This window comes from Acomys russatus, chromosome 4 (assembly GCF_903995435.1).
Source record: "Acomys russatus chromosome 4, mAcoRus1.1, whole genome shotgun sequence".
In the NCBI taxonomy this organism is placed as follows: Eukaryota; Metazoa; Chordata; class Mammalia; order Rodentia; family Muridae; genus Acomys; species Acomys russatus.
In genome coordinates this window covers 10,257,363-10,278,553 of record NC_067140.1, presented here as the reverse complement: position 1 = coordinate 10,278,553, position 21,191 = coordinate 10,257,363, and the positions used below count along the sequence as shown (strand labels likewise).

The window sequence follows — 21,191 nt, the reverse complement described above, 5'->3', positions numbered from 1 at the left end:
TGGTCTGATCATCATGGCCTGCTCAGCCTGATTCTTATAGAACTCAGGACCACCAGCCCAGGGATAGCACTACTTACAATGTGCTTAGCCATCCCACATCAATCACTAAGAAAATGCCCTACAGGTTTGCCTACAGCCCACTCTTACAGAGGCACCTTCTCAATTGAGGCTCCCTTCTCTGTGATAACTCTAGTTAATGTGAAATTCACACAAAACTAGCCAGCACAGAGCCTGTAGAGCCAGTTTTACCTTTGTGGGTTTTGTGGGCTTAGGTGTCAAGGCCTCATTCTCCTCCCCTCAAGCCACTTCAGTGCCCTAAGGTTCCTCAAAGACAGAGCCAAGTACATGCAGCAGCCGCCCCAACATGCCTCATTGATTCTGCACCTTGTTCTGCTGCCTCCCAGGACAGTGGACGGAACATGACTGTGATCCTGAAGAGTTCTGGGAAGATGTGGAGCTTAGTTAGTGCTGTACAGTTGGTCCCCATCATTGGCATATGACCAGAAGTGGATTTTGTAAACATAGTCTGGCTCTTAAGCTGGTCAGCCCATCAAGTGGTACTTAATATTGCATATCAAGAGAAAATGGTAACTTCCTAATGAGATACTTACCTATAGCAATCAAAATACTACCCAGGAGGTGAATGTTTATTTAAGTGTCTTGATTCTTCACTTCCATGGGGCTGAACCCTGGGCTCCTACAGTTTTTTGTTTTTTTTGGTTTTGTTTTGTTTTGTTTTTTCTGTTGAAGCAGTGCCCTCTTTTGGTTGAAAGAAGTGGAGCTTTTTCAACAGAGAAGGCAAGAAAAGACTCAATAGATTTCTTCCCCTATTGACAAGTAAATTTAAATTTTGACTTGTTGAGTTCATTTAAAAAGAAGAGAACCCATATAGCCTCAAGAAGGACTAGGAAACAAGCTTGAGAGGCAGTTTAATGACAAGAACTAAAGGATAAGGCCCAGCTGATGACACATGCAGCTGCTGCCCAACCAGCACCACAGGCCTGGGGAGGGAGGACTAAGGAGAAGCAGAAGTTTTTTTCCCTAATGAATTCCCATAGTCACAGCATTATTTACAAGAAGTGGATACAACCTAACATCCACTGGCAGACAAGGGGATACAAGAGAATGTGATGGCTATAGAGTGGGATATTTTTTAGTCTTCAAAAGGAAGGATATTGTGATACAATATTACAACAGAGGAGCCTTGAGACACCTGAGTGAAATAAACTAGACAGAAGAAAGGCCATAGTTTTTATGTCTAAATAAACTCTTGATTGCCAGCTGTGTTGGTAAAATGAGCAAGGTACAGATTGTGTGTAGTTGTGCTTGGACTACACCCTAAAATAAGACTTCAACTCCTATGAGCTGCAGTATGAGCCCATACAGATAGCACTGTGGCATTAGAATTCTTAACCCTATGCCTAGATCCCATTTATCCATGTATTTAATAATTAAAAACTATCATTATATGCCAGGCATTGTGTGACATTGTAGAATTTAAAGAGGGAAAGGACAGAAAGTCCCAAAGTGTTGGGAGTGTCTGCCTGAATGCCCAGATGGCCTGTGGTAAGATAATCTGTGCCTGTGCACTCCAGCAGTTCTTCCTTAGCTTGCCGGGTCACTCTGCCCTAGAGCTCTCCTCTGAGAGGGGAAAATTAGACAGGACTTTGGCATAGATGTGGGCAGGACTTACAGGAGTTGCCAAACAATGGGCACAGTTTTCACTGAATTCTCTTCTGGTTGGGCTGCACCTTGAGTGCTTCTTTCTCTTCCAATTGCCTTATTTTGAAAAGACATGCACAAGGGCTGGAGAGATGGCTCAGAGGTTAAGAGCACGGACTGCTCTTCCAAAGGTCCTGAGTTCAATTCCCAGCAACCACATGGTGGCTCACAACCATCTGTAATAAGAGCTGGTTTCCTCTTCTGGTGTGCAGGTGTACAAGCAGGTGCAACACTGTATGCATAATAAATACTCTTTAAAGTAAAAAGAAAAGACATGCTCAAATTCTTTTACATGCCCAAAAGACAGAGCATGTAATTTGGTGATAGGATGAACTCAAAGAATTGTTCCCCAGAGAGAGAATGAAGTGAAGGTGCTTACAAGGCACAGGCAGTTACTAAATGGGGAGTGGTTGGGTTGTTCCTCATCAGTTGCTGTCCGGTGCTGACTGTGTGGTGCTGACTGTGTATTGCATACTTTGTATATGTGTGGGTTTATCAACAGGCTGAGTTCCTAAAGGCAGAGTGGCTGACTGAACAAAGGAGAGCACTTTCATCTTTGTTTTAGTGTATCTTACAAACAGCGGGTGAGCGTGCCTGTTTTTGAAGCCTTACACACTGCACACAACTTCAGATGTCTCAGGTTTCCCTCAAGCAAACAAAAGAGAAACATGCAACTTTATACTCTTCACATGGTGTTGGAATGAAGTACTGTGTGTCTGATCTTGTGGACTTTGTAGTAAGGTCAATGAAGAGAGTCATCAATGAGACTAAGCCTGTTGGAGGAGGAGAGACACTGGATTTGCAGGGTGAGCCAGGGAGGGTTTTTATTTTTCTAAATGAATGTTCTTAAGAGATTCTTGTAAGCATGCCAACTTGCAAGCTATTTAGCCTGTAAACTATGTGGCCTACTCTGGAAAAATTCAATTAAAACAAAACAAATGTAATTTCAGAGTACCACATCCAGAACAAACCATTTATAATGCTTTAAATTTTTTTAGTTTAAATTTAATAAAGCAATTTACTTTTGTATTTGAAACAAAATTTAGATTCAAGTCCGTTTCCCAGTAACACATTTACTTTGAAAGCAGCTTTCTCACACCTCTGCGGAGCAAGTGCTGGCCCCTGCCTCTTCTGCTGCCCTAGACTCGCTCCAAGCCCTGCCCAGCCCCTTAAGTCTCACCCTACTTCCTGTATTTTCCCCCCTATGGGTTTAAGTGGCTTTTGGCAAAGATTAGAGTTTTTTCACTGGGGCCGTTGGCATTTCACAGCTTCCCTGCTCATTAGCAGTCTGACCCATTTGCTCCCTGAATCACTTGTGAAGAAACCAGCTCAATCTAGTTTTCCCCAAGAACAGACACCCATTATCAGCAGCTCAGATCTCCTTTTGTTTTTTGCATGGTGCTTACTAGTTCCAAATGTGTTTTGGTTGATAGTAATGCATCATCTTAGTCACCAAGTCTCAGTCTCCATTCACGTGGACACTGCTCACATACCCTGGACTTTCAAAAGTGTTTCCAGGACCCAGCTACCCCTCATTGCCTCCATTTCTCCCAGCCTGATGCCAGCTGCTGGCATCTCCTGCCTAAACTTCTTTCATATCCTGATGGATGCCCCCGTGTCGCTGCTGGCTTTTCCCAGTTTGTTCTCAGTACAGCCAGTGGAGCCATGCTGGACTGATCACAATGTAGATCCTGTCCACCCTCTTCTGGCACTGCCTATCTCAGAAATTGTAACATCGTAGTTTTTCTGCACGGCCTCACCACAGCTCTTTCACCTGGTCTCTTCATGCCCTGTCTCTACCACTGCCACCATTTCAACATCCTAGTGCCAGCTGGCATTTCTGCTTGGAATATGCTTCCCCACACACCCAGACAGCTCACTTCTGCATGTTGCAGTCTAGGCCCCAAACAGGGAGGGCCTTGTACCTGTAGGCAAGGGCTTTTCCACTGAGCTGTGTGCCTACCTCCCAGCTCTTCTTTTAGGACCAGGTGACTAGTCACCATCTGAGACACTGCTAGTGACCAGGCCCAAAAGTAAATACTGAAACAAGGCAGATACTTTCCTAAAGTCCCCCCTGGAGGTGACACATTTTCTCACATTTCATTACTTACACCTAACCTTGGGTAGACAGGGCATTCCAATATGTCTAGGAGAGCAAGCCCCAAAGTATTAATGAGCCTAATAACCATAGCAGATCATTGGCTTCTTGAGTTCAGCGATGGCATAAACTTAGTAAATCAAACCCACATGAAGATAATTGCATGTGTGCTCACTGCACGACACCATTTTAAAACTCCTTTCTATTGGTGCTAGGTGTTGAGCTCCTTATCTCTGGAGATGCTCAAACAGGGCCTGTTGTAGCCACCAAACAGTGGTACATTGAAGGACTCTGATACAGAGGTAGCTAGCTAAGCCAAGTCTTTCAAGTACCTCTTCTTCCTGGCTTATACAGTGCTCACCCTTCTGAGCTTGAAGAATAACTTAGCATTCACTTTAGAAGTGATAACATCTGAGGGGAGCAGGCCATTTCTGTTGGTGATGTGACAGAAACAAGAATTGTTTGAGGAATGAAGACAAGTAGAGAGCTTTGACCCTGAGCCCTCAATTGAACTACAAGTTGAATTTAAATGCAGAAAGTATTAAGACCTGTAAGCACTCAGGGTAAAACCACCCCACCTCTGGGCTTGGCCATTCTTCTCTACTCACAGGCATGGACTTGGGCAGATTTGAACTTTGTGTAGGCTCTTTATTTCCAACAGAACACTAACTGCTCAACAACCAGGAGAGTGTGGGTTGCCACAGTCCTGCCCACACACACTACTGAGGGAAGATGGTTTCCTACGTGTGCTGTTTGCTGTAGTGTGCTACTGACTCACTTGATCTGCTCACTCCATCCCACTGTGACAGAGTTCTCTATTAGATATAAGAGGAAAAATACAGCTTATCTTTTTAATTATTTTATATCATCATTGTCATATTTCTTGATTTTTCTTTGCATGGGCACACATGCCACAGTGTACAAATGGAGGTCAGAAGACATTTTGTGGGAGTTGTTTTCTTCTTCTGCCACGTGGGTTCTAGATACTGAACATGCCAGGCATGGCAGCAAGCTCCCTTACCTGCTGAGCTGTCTTGTGAACCACACAATCTGACACATTGTCTGGACTGGATGACAGTCTGGACCTCCTCTGATAGTGAGAGAAAGTAAGAATTATTCTAACACTTTTATACCCTTTGTGCTGGCTAGTTTTATGTCAAAATGTCACAAAGTCATCAGAGAGGAGGGAGCCTCAATTGAGAAAATGCCTCCATAAGATTGGGCTGTAGGCAAGCCTTTAGGAGATTTTCATAATTAGTGATTGATGTGGGAGGGCCCAGCCCACTGTGGGTGGTGCCATCCCTGGGCTGGTGGACCTGGGTTCTCTAAGAAAGCAGGTTGGGCAAGCCATGAGGAGCAAGCTAGTAAGCAGCACCCTCCATGGCCTGTGCATCAGCTTCTTTCTCCAGGTTCCTGCCCTGTTTGAGTTCCTGTTCTGACTTTCTTCAGTTATGGACTATGATGTGGAAGTTTGAGCCAAACAAACCCTTTTCTTTGAGTTGCATTTGGTCATGGTGTTTCATCACAGCAACAGTAACCCTGACTAACACACCCTTAATGCTTTTTTAAAAAAGAAAAGTAGAGCCAGGCAGTGGTGGTACACACTTTTAATTCCAGCTCTCAAGAGGCCGAGGCAGGAGGATCACTGTGAGTTTAAGGCCAGCATAGTCAACAGAGCGAGAACCAGGACAGCCAGGGTTATACAGAGAAATTCTGTCTTTAAAAAAAGAAGAGTCTCCACCAGATTGCTGCCATCATCAACACAAGCTGCATGCAGCCCATAAAGCTGGCTAGGGTAACCAAAGTGCTGGGCAGGACCGGTTTGCAGGGGCAGTGCACGCAGGTGCGTGTGGAATTTATGGTTGACACCAGCCACTCTATCATTCAAAACTTCAAAGGCCCCGTTCTAGAGGGTGATGTGCTCACCCTGTTGGAGTCAGAGAGAGAAACTCAGAGGTTGTGCTGACCCTGCTGCTGGGTCCTGGATACCCACCCATGGGATGACCTGCAACTGTTAAATAAAGCATTTGTATTAAGAAAGAAAGAAAGAAAGAAGTAAAATAAAGAAAAGGATAAAAAGAAGAATGACCCCTAACCACCAAACCCACCAGAACAATTCAGTTTGTAAAATCTTTGAGCCATCTGTAAGGAAATGTGAAAGTAAAGGGATTATGTTTGCTCTTTAGTAGATATCTAGGGTAAATGTTGCCTAAAGGGAAACTGGGCTTAGAGTGAAGATCTGCTGTGATGGGCATCTCCTGTCCCCTTCTCCCTTAGTAGCTTCTCCGTGTTAAAAGAGGTGGGAGCAGTAATAATCCCCTGCGGGCGTTGAGGGTGGAATGAGAAAGGCAGGGTGTAGTGTCTTCAGAGTGGTGAAATTGACTTAACTTAGTTTTCTCAGTGGTGTGGAAAACTCCCAGAAAGATAGTCAATTTATTTAGGGTTGGCTCGGGCAGTGGGAAGGTGGGTGGCAATATCTGCTTGTCATGGCCAAAGTTAGTAATTCCCAACAAAGGAAAGAAACATTTAAAACTCTTTTTAGAAGTTGATAGAAAGGCTTTGTTTATCATGCACATTTTTCATGTCAGGTTTGGTTTTTATTATGAAAATCCGTATATGTAGAAGTAGGATGGTCAGATCTGTTTTTATTTATACCCAGTCCCCATTTTTTTTCTTGTGCTTCTTTCCCCCTCCAGTAAATACTATATCATGAGTTGTTTTGCACATAAATATTTCTTTGTGTCATGCTAGCCAATGTGGAACTTGTTTTGACATAACTGAAATGCCAGTGTTATAAGTAATTCTGTAATGCCATATAACGTCTATTTTTGATAGATAGGCTTAAAAAAATTACTACTGTTGCTCCATGTATGGGATTTAGCTCCTCCCTCCCTCAACCAGGGGGTAGAATCTATTTCCCCTCTCCTCTAATAGGGCCTGGTCTTATAACTTACTTTTGACTGGTGGAGTGTGCCAAAAGTGACACTGGCAGTTCCAGATCTAGCTCGTAAGATGGCTGGCAGCTTCCTACTCTTAACCGCCATGCTGTGAAAAGGCACAAGCTGCCACGTAAAGAGGAGAGTGAGTCCGGTCCCAATCATCCCAGCCAGGGTGTGACAGACACGTGAAAGAGGAAGCCATATATCCTGCTCTCTAGCTTCCCTGCCATAAATGATCAAAGAGTCTCCTAACTAAGGCTACTCAGAATCATGAGATAGACATTTTTGTCTTTAAATCACTGGATTTTTAAAAATTGTTTTTTAGTGTGATAATAAGCTAAAATGCTGACAAATGCTCATGTTTCATTGACTGATTTTTTTGTTTGTTTGGTTGGTTTTTTTGTTTTTTCGAGACTCGCTTTGTAGACAAGGCTGGCCTCGAACTCACAGTGGTCCACCTGCCTCTGCCTCCCGAGTGCTGGGATTGAAGATATGCGCCACCATGCCCGGCTCACTGACTGATTTTTAAAAATGGTGTTTTGTTCTTAGTTTGTTTGAATCAGAATCCAAATAAGATACAGCTCATTTGCAAATGAAAATTTTATTTATTTTGAACTTAGCACTTACTCTAAAAGCATAAATTCTGTGCCCTTGTTAGCATTCTCTTGCTTGCCATCAAAACAAAAACAAATACATTTGGATTGGGGCTGGAATGATTGTTCAGAGGTTAAGAGTACTGACTACTATTGCAGAGGATCCAGTTTGACACATAGCCACACCTAAATCCTGTGCCAGGAGTTCTGATGCCCTCTTCTGACTTCCTTGGGCACGGACATACACATGGTACACATGCATACAAAAGACAAAACATTCACACACTGTGAATAAATAATAACCAAAAAAGCAAAAATTGGTGTGTGTGTGTGTGTGTATGAGAGAGAGAGAGAGAGAGAGAGAGAGAGAGAGAAGAAGAAGAAGAAGAAGAAGAAGAAGGAGGAGGAGGAGGAGGAGGAGGAGAGAGAGGAGGAGAGAGGAGAGAGTGGAGAGGAAGAGGAGTGAGCTCATGTGCATGGCTTGCATGTGAAGGTTAGAGGACGATTTGTAGGCGTCAGTACTCACCACCATGTGAGGCCTGGGGGTTAGACCCAGGTCATCAGGCTTAGTCACAAATGTTTTTGTACTTGCTGAGCCATCTCACTGGCCACATAAGCTCATTCTAAAGCACTACATTTTTCTTTTTGAACAATATTTCTTATATTTTTAATTTTTCATACAATATATTTTAACTGTATTCTTCTCCTCTCCCAATTCTTCCCAGAACCTTCCTATCTTCCTACTCACCCGGTTTCTTGTTCTTCTTCTCTTTCAAAAACAAAAAAACAAAAACAAACTCAAAACAATATTCGAAGGACAAAAAAATAGCAAAAGAAACAGAGGACATAAAAGCCATAGAGTCCATTTTGTGTAGTGTGGTTCATGTGTCCAGTGTCGCTCCACTAGAGAATGCTGGGATTTTCTTCTTCCAGCAGGCATCATTCCGTGCTTACTTCCCTTCTCTGTGTGCTGGGACTTTGTCTGGCTTGAACTTGTGCAGCCCCCCACGACCCCCCCTCCTCTGCTGCCCTGGAATTCCACCTGCCTCTGCCTCCCAAGTGCTGAGATTAAAGATGAGCACCACAACACCCAGCCAGCAGTATTTTGATGAGCTAATTATTGCTTGGTTAAGAAGGAAGAATCATAGCATCAGTGAGCCATCTTTACTGAGGAAAGGAAAAGTATATGTTCCATGTCACAGAAGAAAGTACAGGAAGCAGGCCCCTAGAGCAAACCCTCTGGTGCTTCCAGCTCTCAAGATTGCTGGCCATCTTCTCTTTGCACCGCAGGTAAAGGCAAGCACATGATAGCCCAGAAGACAATGAAGGCCCTTGATTTAAGGAGTAGATTGTTTCCTTACAGTTGGACTTGATTTTCTAACCAAACAGTGGGGCTATCAGTGCACGCTGACCCTTCCTGTGCTTACTTTTATGTTTCATAAGTCTCTTGAGATGGACCCTTGAATTTTTCTGAATGTTTATGGCAGTAGTTTACAGTGCTAGCTGATGCAACCAATGGGCATCAATTGGGATTCTTTGATTCTATCCAACAGCCATTCTCAGAAGTACCTATTCACTCTGTAACCTAGAGCCTGGAGAAATGGTTCAGTGGTTAAGCGTATTAGTAGTTCTTTCGGAGGACCCAGTGTAGGTTCCCAGCATTCACATCAGGTGCTTTATAACCTCCTGTACCTCCAGCTCTGGGGTATCCAGTGACCTCTTCTGGTCTCTGGGTATTACCACAAGTATGTGCATACGTACAGAGATACACAGACATATACACAAGTTAAACAATAAGAGAATAAAAGTCTATGTGCACAAAATGTATCTTTTAGCCCTTCTGTTGCTGTGACAGAAGTTTGGAAGAAGCAGCTTACAGAAAGGGAACATTGGCATTTTGACTCGTGTCTTCAGAGGTGTCAGTCTACTTCAAGGAGCACAGCAGCTCACATCCCGTGGCCAGGCATCAGGAGTGGGCCTGCTGATGTCTGTTTTCCCTCTTTGCCTGTGGGATGACGCATTTGGGATGGTACTGGGTGAAGCCTCTCAGAGGAGAGGAGAGGCTCCTGTATACAAACATAGTCAAGTAACATTAATAGTGTCAGGGACTGGTTCTCTCTCATGGGGGGGATTGCAAGTAGGGCCAGTCTTTGGTTGGCTATTCCTTCAATCTTTGCTCCAGCTTTTTCCCTGCACATCTTGTGGGTAGGACAAAGTTTGAGTCAAGGGTTTTATGGATGGGTTGGTGTCTTTATCCCCCCATTAGCAGTCCTGCCTGGCTACAGGAGGTGGCCACTTCAGCCGCCATATCCCCAGTTGCTAGGAGTCTTAGCTAGTGTGGCCCACATAGACTTCTTGGGGCCTCCCCTATCCCAGGTCTCTGGCAAATTCCAGAGATACCCTACCTTTGATCCCCCCCCCACTCTCCCTACTCCTAATCCCCACCCCTGCTCCCCTCTCCATTCCCTTTCCTACTCAATTCCCTCCCTCCCTCCCTCCCTCTCTCCTTCCTTCCCTCCCTCTACCTGCCTGCCTCTGCCTCCCAAGTGCTGGGATCAAAACTGTGTTCCACCATATCCAAACACTTTTAAATGTACTTATTGTCCATTGGTATGTCTTTGGGGGAAATGTCTGACCAAATCCTTTACTCATTTTTTTTTTTTAACGAGATTGCCTTTTTCTTCAGTTGTAAAATATCTTCATATATATTCCAGGTATATTTTATCAAATATATGGTTTTTAAAGTCCATTTTTGTGCTGGGGCTCAAACTCAGCTCCTCTTGGATTTTTATTGTTGTTATTGTTGGTTTTTTTGTTTTTGTTTTTTTATTTCGTTTTTCAAGACAAGGTTTCTTGTCTTGAAAGGTTTTCAAGACAAGGCTGTCTTGGACTCACTTTGTAGACCAGGCTGGCCTCGAACTCACAGTGATCCACCTTCCTTTGCCTCCTGAGTGCTGGGATTAAAGGTGTGTGCCACTACACCCAGCCTCACCTTGTCATTTTCTTGACAATGACCTTTGAAGTCAGTCTTTACTTTTGGTGAAGCTCAGTTGGTCCGTTTTTTTTCATTCACTTGACTTTCACTCTATCTGAGGGCTTTCATGACTTATCCAGCAAGCTGAGGTGCTCATCAGAGGACTGTAACTGTGTGTCCATTCTTATATTTGCCCTTATAAAGCACTTAAGTAAAAACATTTGCTAATTATATTTAAAAGAACTTAGAAAATTTGTGCTTTAGGCTAATAGACCTATTTTTGTGTGCTTACCCTCACAAAATAACCTACAGAAGAAAAAAATATCCTCAATGGCAGAGTTGTTCTTGTAATGTGACCTGTAAGAGTAGGCAGTTGAAACTCATATAACACCGAACAGGATTCAATAGAGCTAAGTTCACTACAGTCCTTTAGACAATTAGTAGACATTTTAATTATTAAAGCCATGCAAAGAACATTCGATAATGTGAGGAAAAGGAAATATATGTTTGTTATGATTGAAAGTGTATATATTTAGACACTGAGAACTACCTATTATTATTATTAGGTAGTTTTATTTCTTTTTTTTTTTTAAGATTTTATTTTATTACATATACAATGTTCTGCCTGCACACCAGAAGAGGGCACTAGATATCATTGTGGATGGTTGTGAGCCACCATGTGGTTGCTGGGAATTGAACTCAGAACCTCTGGAAAACTAAACAATGCTCTTAACCACTGAGCTATCTCTCCAGCCCCCCTGGTAGTTTTATTTCTTAAACTTCACTTACTATTGATGTTTTTGTAGAGTTGAGGTGTGTAAATTTGTCTCTGACATTGGTAGGTTGGTAGTGGAAGTAGTGACAAGTGGTTAGATCTGGATGTGTGTTTATTTTATTACAGCCTTTTAAATAGCAGTTATTTTTACCATCATGATAATCAGGCTAGATTTAGAAGCCAAAAGAAAATCAAGATATTTAAATTTTCTCTATGTTTTATATAAAATCCAAACAGATAATAAATTTATTTTAATATTAGAATCACTATAATCTTACTCATTCTAGCTTGAACATTTGTTAAAAAGAAAACTAATATGGGCTGGAGAGATGGCTCAGAGTTTGAGAGTACCATCTGCTCTTCCAGAGGTCCTGAGTTCAATTCCCAGCAACCACATGGTAGCTCACAACCATCTATAATGTGATCTAGTACCCTGTTTTGTCATGCAGGCATGTATGCAGACAGAGAACTGTATACATAATAAATAGAGAAATCTTTTTTTAAAAAAGAAAATTAATGATGATGATATATATTTATTCAAAAAAGCCAAAGTTTTAGAAAGAAAATATAGATTTAAGCATATGGGTCAATGGGAAGAGAAATCACTTTGGGAACACCAGAGATGGGAATGTAGCAGAGACAAGAGGAAGCCTTGATAGCAGACTCTGTTAACAAACAAGGCAGGAATCAGAGGGCAAAAACACCTTCTCATGGCATCTTATGGACTAGCTACTACAGTTATTTTACATATAAGTAAGCCCTTGGTTTAATTTCAAGCAGATCAAAGATTTAATAGTTTTTTTAAGAACAGAAAAAGGCATCAAAAGAAATAAAAATGAAAAATACAAGAGTGTGAGTAGTTAGCCGGGCATGGTGGCGCATGCCTTTAATCCCAGCTCTCAGGAGCAGAGGCAAGTGGATCTCTGTGAGTTTGAGGCCACCCGAGTCTACAAAGTGAGTCCAGGACAGCCAAGGCTACACAGAGAAACCCTGTCTCTTAAAAAAAAAAAAAAAAGTGTGAGTAAATTACATGAATCCAAGATGAAGTCTCACATTTAAGTTCCTGCACCTAAACTGGGTATGTGGGTACCCTTTAATCTTTGCCTTCACCTAGGTGACAGTGTCCTAGGTACATGGAGGAAGTACAACTTCACCATAGTTGGGAATACAGGTGATGGGACAACAGGCAGGAAAGGCAGGCTTGGCTCTTAGCCAGTTCTCCCTGCATCCACACTGAAATTGACTTGGTCTCTGGGCCTGGTTTGAAGGAGACAGAGGCATTGTCGTGTTCATATATGTGGGAAGACTGTGAAAAGAAAACTCCTTGTTGGCCCAAATATTTAAATAGGAATTACACTAGGTCTTTTGTTTTCAGTCTAAAATGGTCAGAATTAATTTTCAAGTCCAAAGAGGGTGGTTTTCCTTCCCTCCCTCTTTCTTTTTTATAAGATGAACTACTTACTACAGACATTGGGGGGGGGGGTGCAGGGAGGAACAGAGAAAACTATATTTTAAGGTAAATCAATGGTACAGAACATTCCAGCTCATCCTCAGGACAGTTACCAAGGAGCTCCTGCCTTAGAATCCACAGCTAAGAAGGATACAAGCGTCTTGTGAAAAGATTCACAAGATAGAAAGCAAGCAGTGGGTATGTGAGTGAGGACCTGAGAGACAGACAGATTCAAAGGCTGCAAGATATTCATCATTATTTTTTTCTCTTTCTCCCCAGGCTTAACAAGGAAAAGTGGCTTTCTGCAAATAATGGATAAAGCTGCCCTTAGAAGCACTTCCCAGGCCCTCATGGAGTAGCTGGAATTTGTACTGCAAGGCCTTCTTGCCTGCTGATCACCCAGTGTGATTTTCGCCATGGCCAGCAAGAGGAAGTCCACCACCCCATGCATGATCCCGGTTAAGACTGTGGTGCTGCAGGATGCCAGCACAGGGGCTGAGCCTGTGGAAACTTTGCCTGAAGGTCCCCAGCAAGCTCTTCCTGCAGAGGCACCTGATGCCAGCAGTGACACAGCTCCAAACCCTAGCAGCACTGATGGCTCTGCCTTGGCAAATGGGCACCGGAGCACTTTGGATGGCTATGTGTATTGCTGTAACGACTGTGATTTCAGGTCCCAGGACATGACCCACTTTGTAGGACATATGAACTCAGAGCACACAGACTTTAATAAGGACCCAAATTTTGTATGTACAGGGTGCAGTTTCCTGGCAAAAAACCCTGAAGGGCTTTCCCTGCACAATGCCAAGTGTCACTCAGGGGAAGCCAGCTTTCTGTGGAATGTGACCAAGCCAGACAATCATGTAGTGGTGGAGCAGAATGTCCCTGAGAGTGCCAGTACGTCTGACCTAGCAGTTGAACCTGCTACCGAAGGGACTGACGGGCAGGCTGAAATCATCATTACCAAGACTCCAATCATGAAGATAATGAAAGGCAAAGCTGAAGCCAAAAAAATCCATATGCTTAAAGAGACTACTCCCAGTCAGCCTGTGAGTGAGGCCTTGTCAAAGCCGCTGGCTGGGGAGGCAGAGGTTAAAGAGGGGGACCACATGTTTGTCAATGGGGCAGCTCCAGTCAGTCAGTCATCTGCTAGCTCCACAAAGCCCCCTCATGCTGCCAATGGGCCCCTGATAGGAACAGTGCCAGTACTGCCAGCTGGGATAGCACAGTTCCTGTCCCTCCAGCAGCAGCCACCAGTGCATGCCCAGCACCATACCCACCAGCCCCTGCCTACATCCAAGACCCTTCCGAAAGTCATGATCCCCCTGAGCAGCATCCCAACATACAATGCAGCTATGGACTCCAACAGCTTTCTGAAGAACTCCTTCCATAAATTCCCCTACCCAACCAAAGCCGAGCTCTGCTACTTGACTGTAGTGACCAAGTATCCAGAAGAGCAGCTTAAGATCTGGTTCACAGCCCAGAGGCTGAAGCAGGGAATCAGCTGGTCTCCTGAGGAGATTGAAGATGCTCGGAAAAAAATGTTCAATACTGTCATCCAGTCTGTGCCTCAGCCCACAATCACAGTTCTAAACACCCCCCTTGTTGCCAGTGCTGGTAATGTACAGCACCTCATCCAGGCTGCTCTCCCAGGCCACACTGTGGGACAGCCTGAGGGCACAGCAGGGGGCCTGTTGGTCACTCAGCCATTGATGGCCAATGGGTTACAAGCATCAAGCTCATCTCTCCCCCTGACAACTGCATCTGTTCCCAAGCCAACCGTGGCGCCTATTAACACTGTGTGTTCAAATACAGCATCAGCTGTGAAGGTAGTCAATGCAGCCCAGTCACTCCTCACAGCATGCCCCAGCATAACTTCCCAAGCTTTCCTTGATGCAAACATCTACAAGAATAAGAAGTCTCATGAACAGCTGTCAGCTCTGAAAGGAAGCTTCTGTCGGAACCAGTTCCCTGGGCAGAGTGAAGTAGAGCATCTGACCAAAGTGACAGGCCTCAGTACCAGAGAGGTGAGGAAGTGGTTCAGCGACCGGAGATACCACTGCCGGAACCTGAAGGGCTCCAGGGCCATGATGCCTGGAGAGCACGGCTCTGTTGTCATCGACTCTGTGCCAGAGGTTCCCTTTTCTCTGTCATCTAAAGTTCCAGAGGTGACCTGTATACCAACAGCAACCTCACTAGCAAGCCACCCTGCCACCAAACGACAGTCTTGGCATCAAACCCCAGACTTTACACCAACCAAATACAAAGAGCGAGCCCCAGAGCAGCTACGAGTCCTGGAGAGCAGCTTTGCACAAAACCCACTTCCCCCTGAGGAGGAGCTAGACCGCCTGAGAAGCGAAACAAAAATGACCCGAAGGGAAATTGATGGCTGGTTCTCAGAGAGACGGAAAAAAATGAATGCTGAGGAGACCAAGAAGGCTGATGGGCATGTTCCTCAGGAGGAGGAGGGTGCTGAGGATGAGGGTGGAGATGAAGAGTTGGCCAGTGAGCTGAGGGTTCCTGGTGAAAATGGCTCCCCTGAAATGTTTATTAGCCATACCTTGGCAGAGCGGAAGGTCAGCCCCATCAAAATCAATCTCAAGAATCTACGAGTCACTGAAGCCAGTGGCAAGAGTGAGCTTCCAGGGCTGAGTGTCTGTGAGCCTGAGGAAGATGGTTTTAACAAGCTGGTAGAACAGCCACTAGGCAAAGTGAGCTACAAAAAGACAGCACAGCAGCGTCACTTGCTGCGGCAGCTCTTTGTCCAGACACAGTGGCCGAGCAACCAGGATTATGACTCCATCATGGCCCAAACAGGGCTGCCCCGGCCAGAGGTGGTACGCTGGTTCGGAGATAGCAGGTACGCCCTGAAGAATGGCCAGCTCAAGTGGTACGAAGACTATAAGAGGGGCAACTTCCCACCAGGTTTGTTGGTCATAGCCCCTGGCAACCGAGAGCTGCTGCAAGAGTATTACATGGCACACAAGATGCTGTGTGAGGAGGACCTGCAGACTCTCTGTGACAAGACCCAGATGAGTGCCCAGCAGGTCAAGCAGTGGTTTGCTGAGAAAATGGGTGAAGAGACCCGGGCTGTGGCAGATACAAGCAGTGAGGATCAGGGCCCTGGAGCTGGAGAGCCTGTGGCAGTTCACAGAGTGCTGGGTGATGCCTATTCAGAGCTGTCTGAGAACAGTGAATCATGGGAGCCAAGTGCTCCCGAGGCCAGCTCAGAGCCTTTTGACACTTCAAGTTCCCAGGCTGGACGTCAACTCGGTAAGGGGCTCCTGGGATCCATGCACAGCCTTTCTCTGAATGTGAGGGAAGCTGCAATCAGAATGGGTACAGGTGCCAGGCATTGCTGCCTCTAAGCTACCTGGCAACAGACCAGCTGCTGAGGAGTGAATGCCAGGCGACCTATGCCACTAGAAGCCATAGAAGTATAAAAGGCTGAGAACGGGCTTTTGTTTTTTGTTCCTGTGTTTTTTATTTGTTGTGTTTTTGTTTTAAATGCACGCAGGGAGAGGACATGGTGGACTTAAAGGGGCTTGCTCATGTGCTTCTAGCCATTTCTTAGCAATGATTAAGATGTCATCTGAGTCAAAGAGATCCTTCTATGTGGAGACAGGGTTAGGGCTTCAGAGGAAACGTAACTCAGATGGCAAGCAGAAGAGCCTTCAGTGGTCTCAGCTGTATGTGTGCCTGGTGCTCACAAAGGTCAGAAGAGGGCACCAGTCTCCTGGAACTGGAGTTACAGGCAGTTTTGACTTGTCATGTAGGTTCTAAGAATCGAGCCTGGGTCTTTTGTAATAGGAGCAAGTGCTCTTAACTGATGAGCCTCTAACACCACAGAGTGATTTTTTTCCCTAGTGAAAAATCTTGTCTTAGATTTGTATTGTTTTTCTGATATAGAAAAAATGTTTATCATAATGGAAAGTCACCTGTTTTAAGAAATATGAAATCCAAAGCTTGAGCTTTGCCTTTCAGTTTCTCTGGACAGTAGTGTTTTAGTGTTTAGAAGTAACAGTAGATCATTAAGACACAGCTGTGAATGCAGTCATGTCAGATCATTAGGTCCTGATTTTCTGTATTTTGGTTCCTGAGTTCCAGACTTCCTGCCTTCACTATCTCTTTGCATTTGTCTCCTGATGAAATGCCCTATCCCAGAGCAGCTAGAACTGGAGTCAGGAGAGACGAGGGTTACCACAGCTGGAGGATTGGGGTCTCCAAAATGATAGCCTGGCCAGCTTGGTCAGGAGGGGACAGAGGTAACTACAAATGTCTGTGGGATTGGTCAGCTCTGCAGGTGCTCCCTGGAGACGGCTGCTCCTGTGTCGGGCCGTCGTAATTAAGCACAACACTCTACCCACGAGATCCCAAGGTATTTCCTAGATAGTGTTGCATTGTTTTCATACAATGCCTGGACATTATTGTTTGCTTTGACCGAGGAAATCTTAGTTCTCCTCCCCTTCTTATTTTCTACGTAAGACCTCTTTAAAAAAAATACACAATTTAAAATTTTATTTATTTATTTATTTTTATTATTATTATTTTATTTTATTGTTTGGTTTTTCGAGACAGAGTTTCTCTGTGTTAGCCTTGGCTGTACTGGTCTGGCTTTGTAGGCCAGGCTGGCCTCGAACTCACAGCGATCTGCCTGCCTCTGCCTCCCAAGTGCTGGGATTAAAGGTGTGTGCCACCACCACCCAGCTATAAAATTCTTATTCTTTCGCCGAATACTCTTAATTTATTTAAACACCTGTTTTGAAATACTATGCTGTTATTTAAGGAAAAGGAGATTTCCAAGTATAGTTGTTTGTGAGAGAGTTGCCACCCATGAGCCCCTGCAGAAGTGCTGTCTTTCTGTCTGTCTCTGTGTACATGCAGGTTGTGTTTGCGTTTGCTTATATGTGTGTGTGCCTGTGGAAGGCCAGAGGTCAACCCCAGGTATTTTTCCTCAGGAGCCATACAGCTTGTTTTCCAAACAAGGTCTGTCTTTGGGCTTGGCCATTAGTGGGCCGTCAAGCTGCAGAGGTGAGCCTGTCCCAGCTCCTCAGCACTGGAGTTGTGTGTGTGTCATCACACCCAGCTTTGTACATGACTGCTAGGCCTCATGCTTACCAGACAAGGCCTGACTAACTGAGCCATCACCATGCCCGAAACTTACTGTTCTGTAGTCACCACTAAAGCAAGCGGGGAGCAAACACCTGCTGGGACCCAAATCACTGGTCCCCAGTTGGCAGTGTGAGTGCGCTGGGCCACTGAGCTCTCCAATTCTAGCTGCATATCCACTATTGGAAGAGGAGCTCCAAAGTCTCACAGTGGCAGTTTTCCCTTTATTATTATATTTTTCTCCTCCCTGCCTTCTTTTTTCTTCCTCTCTCCTTCCCTCCCTCCCTTTCTTTTGTCTATCCTTCCTTCCTTCTCTGTGTGTGTATGTGTGTGTGCATATGTATCTAAGTGTGGAAGCCAGAGGTCCACATTGGATTTCTCTCCTCAATTGCTTTTTTATTCTTTGAGGCAAGGTCGTTCACTGAACCTGAAGCTCACCAACTAGACTGGCTGGCCAGTGAGTTTCAGGGATCTACCTTTCTCTACACCCCTGCCCGCACCCCCTCTATACTTACTTGAATTTACTTGATAATTTTATGCATTATAAAGTGTCTTGGCTATTGTGCCACTCACCCTCTCTGTTTCCCAGTCCCTTTCACAAATTCTTGCTCCTCTTTTTTAGTGACCCACTGAGCTTAAGGTGCCAGATGACAGAAGAGGGCATTGCATCCCCTGGAACTAGAATTACAGATGGTTGTATGCTGCCTCGGTCCTCTGCAACAACACTGTTTTTAACTGCATCTCTCTAGCCTCCTAGGTCCAGTCTTATATAGACCAATTAAAGGTAGCTGTTGTAAGGTCATTACTTCATTGACTGTGCCAAGCTTAAAAAACAGCATTTCACAGCCCTTTTCCCTGTACCCTGGCTCTTACATTCTTTCTGCCCTCTCTTCTGTGATGATCCTTGAGCCTTAGAGTGGGTAGTATAAACATCCTGTTTAGGGCTGAGCACTTCACCATCACTTATTCTTAGCACTTTGAGGACCCATTTTATCAGGCAGCTCGGTGTCAATGGCAGCTTAGCTAAAGAATACTAATACATTTCCCGCCTAGGGCCTAAGACTTCTTTAGCCATGAGTTTCTACCAGACATGAGTTATCTTTTCTGTCAGAAAGCAGTTATTTGCACAATAGTTATGCCACTGCTGCACTAAAGAAAACATCTTGCCTTACAGGTTGGTATTGTAATTTGTTAGGGTTCACAACTATTTAAGACTGTTGGTGCCTTTTCTCCTTCAGCTGTGTGTGTGTGTGTGTGTGTGTGTGTGTGTGTGTGTGTGTGTGTATCATCTTCTAGCACTATGGAAGCTAGCCAGCATTGAGAGAGCTTCCAGCTCAGTTCCAGTTTGACCTCTATACCTTGCAACCAAGGGAGATGGTATCTTCAGTAATATAGTCTTATCAATTAGTTCTGAGGGGCAACCAAGAGGACTGGCAATAGTTTGTATTATCTGGGGCTGCTTCTGGCTCTATGACCAACAACTCCTAAGGTGGTATCTCACATTTGGCACCGTTGAATGACCATGGCCTTTGGGAGCAGCATTATCCAGACATGCATGATATTTCCCTTTAAGCTTCTATAGGTTGAGGTTATAGGAGAATGCCACAGTGTCTGCTCTTTACATGGTGCCTGGGAATCTGAACTCGGATCCTTATGCTGGTGTGCAGGTATTTTACTAACTGAGCCATTTCCTCAGTCCTCACAGTGCCTCTTGGGGTGACCTGTGAGATCCTAGAGTGATGGTGGTATAAGAAACAGCTTTTAAATGTTTGGTGTGACCCTTTTCCAATACTGAGTAGATCGTCTCTCCCCTTTACCTGGAAGACTATGTATGTATGTATATGTGTGTGTGTGTGTGTGTGTGTGTAATTGTCCCCACTTCAGTGCTTGTGTGATGATGACCCATAAGCCAGGATGTCATGCCCAGAGAGACGATGATCAGAGAGTGATGTTATAAAGATGGCATAGCAGGACACAGAGCCATCCCCTCATAAAAAATAGCAAAGCAAGTTTTTGAACTCGAGTCCAGCTGAATATTCATAACATCCAGGGTGAGCATGGAGAGGTTTGTCTAGTTTGGTAATTTTCTGTTCCCCTTGCCTTTTTCCTCTTTCCACACCCCAACAGTAGGAAGCTACAGGAACTATAGCCAAGGTTGCTGGTGTGGCTTATTTTTGCCAGTGAGCAGTAATGACTTTGTCCTCCTTGGAGATTGCTGCCTTTTTGCCATCATAGAGGCCAGTCACTGTTCCCAACTTGAAGGGCTGAAGCAGCTTCTTAGTCACTGAGGATTTGAAGAATCCTTCCCCCTTTTAGCAAAACAGACATTTAAAGAATCTTAGGTTCCCACAGAGAGAGCATAGCAGAAACTTCAGTGACCCCTACATATGAGGAGTACACACTTGACAGGAAGTTTGGAAAAACAAATGGCTCTGGCCCTCAGAGAGCAAAAATTACCAATTCTGGAGGGTAAAGAGAATTAAAATTTGAGTTACCATACATTGTACTTAGAAGGTCCCATTTTCAGCTGGGCAGTGGTGGCACACACCTTTAATCCCAGCACTCAGGAGGCAGAAGTAGGTGGATCTCTGTAAGTTCGAGGCCAGCCTGGTCTACAAAGTGAGTCCAGGATATCCAAGGCTACACAGAGAAACCCTGTCTCAAAAAACCAAACCAAACCAAAACAACAACAACAAAAAACAAAATAAAAGGTCCTGTTTCCAGTAGAATATTACAAAACATAAAAAGAAAAATGAAAGTATGTCCATTAGCAGGAAAAAGAGTTTGACAGATAAGTACCCTTAAGGAAGTGTAGGTATTAGAATTATGGTTAAAGATGTTAGATCAACTACATTCATTCTGTCTCTTCAATGAAATACAGGAAACTATGGGAAGAATGAGAAGTGAGAGATAAAATGCATGAACACAGTAACAGGGTTAGCTAAAGAGGTACGAACTATAAAACACTCCAGACTAGAACAGTGTAATCACTGAGATGAAAGGTTGTTAGAGAGCCTAAGCCATAGATTTGAGCAAGAAGTAAGAGGATTTGAAAACTTGATGAAATTATTCAGTGGCAGAAAGAAAAAAGGACAATAAGTAGAAACTAAAGGGGCCTGTGGGGCATAGAAAGACATGAATATATGTCTTGTAGGAATTCTAGAAAGAGGCAGGAAGAATATCTAAAGAAATAATGGCAGGAAACTTTACAAATAAAATGAAAGACATGAACATACACATCCAAGGAACTTAGTGAACTCAAAACAGGGTAAGTTTAGAGAAAAATAGCTCATTGTATATGGGATCCTCAATAGGGTTACTGGCTGAGAAAGGCACCTCTGAAGTACTGAAGGAGGAAAGCAGTTAAGTCATTTCTAGGTGAACAAAAGCTAAAGTGCCTTACTGGTCAGTTGTCCTACTGGAGATGCTGCTGAGAGTCCTTCAGGCTGAAATGAAATGATAATTTGAACCCACAAGAAAAAATAACCATAATAAAGATAATTTTATAGGTAAATATAATTCCAGTACCACTAT

At 44.2% G+C, this 21,191-nt stretch overlaps 1 protein-coding gene across 3 annotated transcripts in view; it reads left to right on the top strand.

The window, feature by feature from the left end:
* The window catches only part of Zhx3 (zinc fingers and homeoboxes 3), a 105,914-nt gene that overhangs the window by 80,124 nt on the left and 4,599 nt on the right, over positions 1-21,191 (top strand). For all 3 annotated transcript variants that reach the window (XM_051143712.1, XM_051143713.1, XM_051143711.1), the window contains exon 2: positions 12,831-15,821. In XM_051143712.1, coding sequence (XP_050999669.1) covers positions 12,968-15,821 — 2,854 coding nt within the window. In that variant the 5' untranslated portion in view covers positions 12,831-12,967. The remainder of the gene's footprint in view (positions 1-12,830; positions 15,822-21,191) is intronic.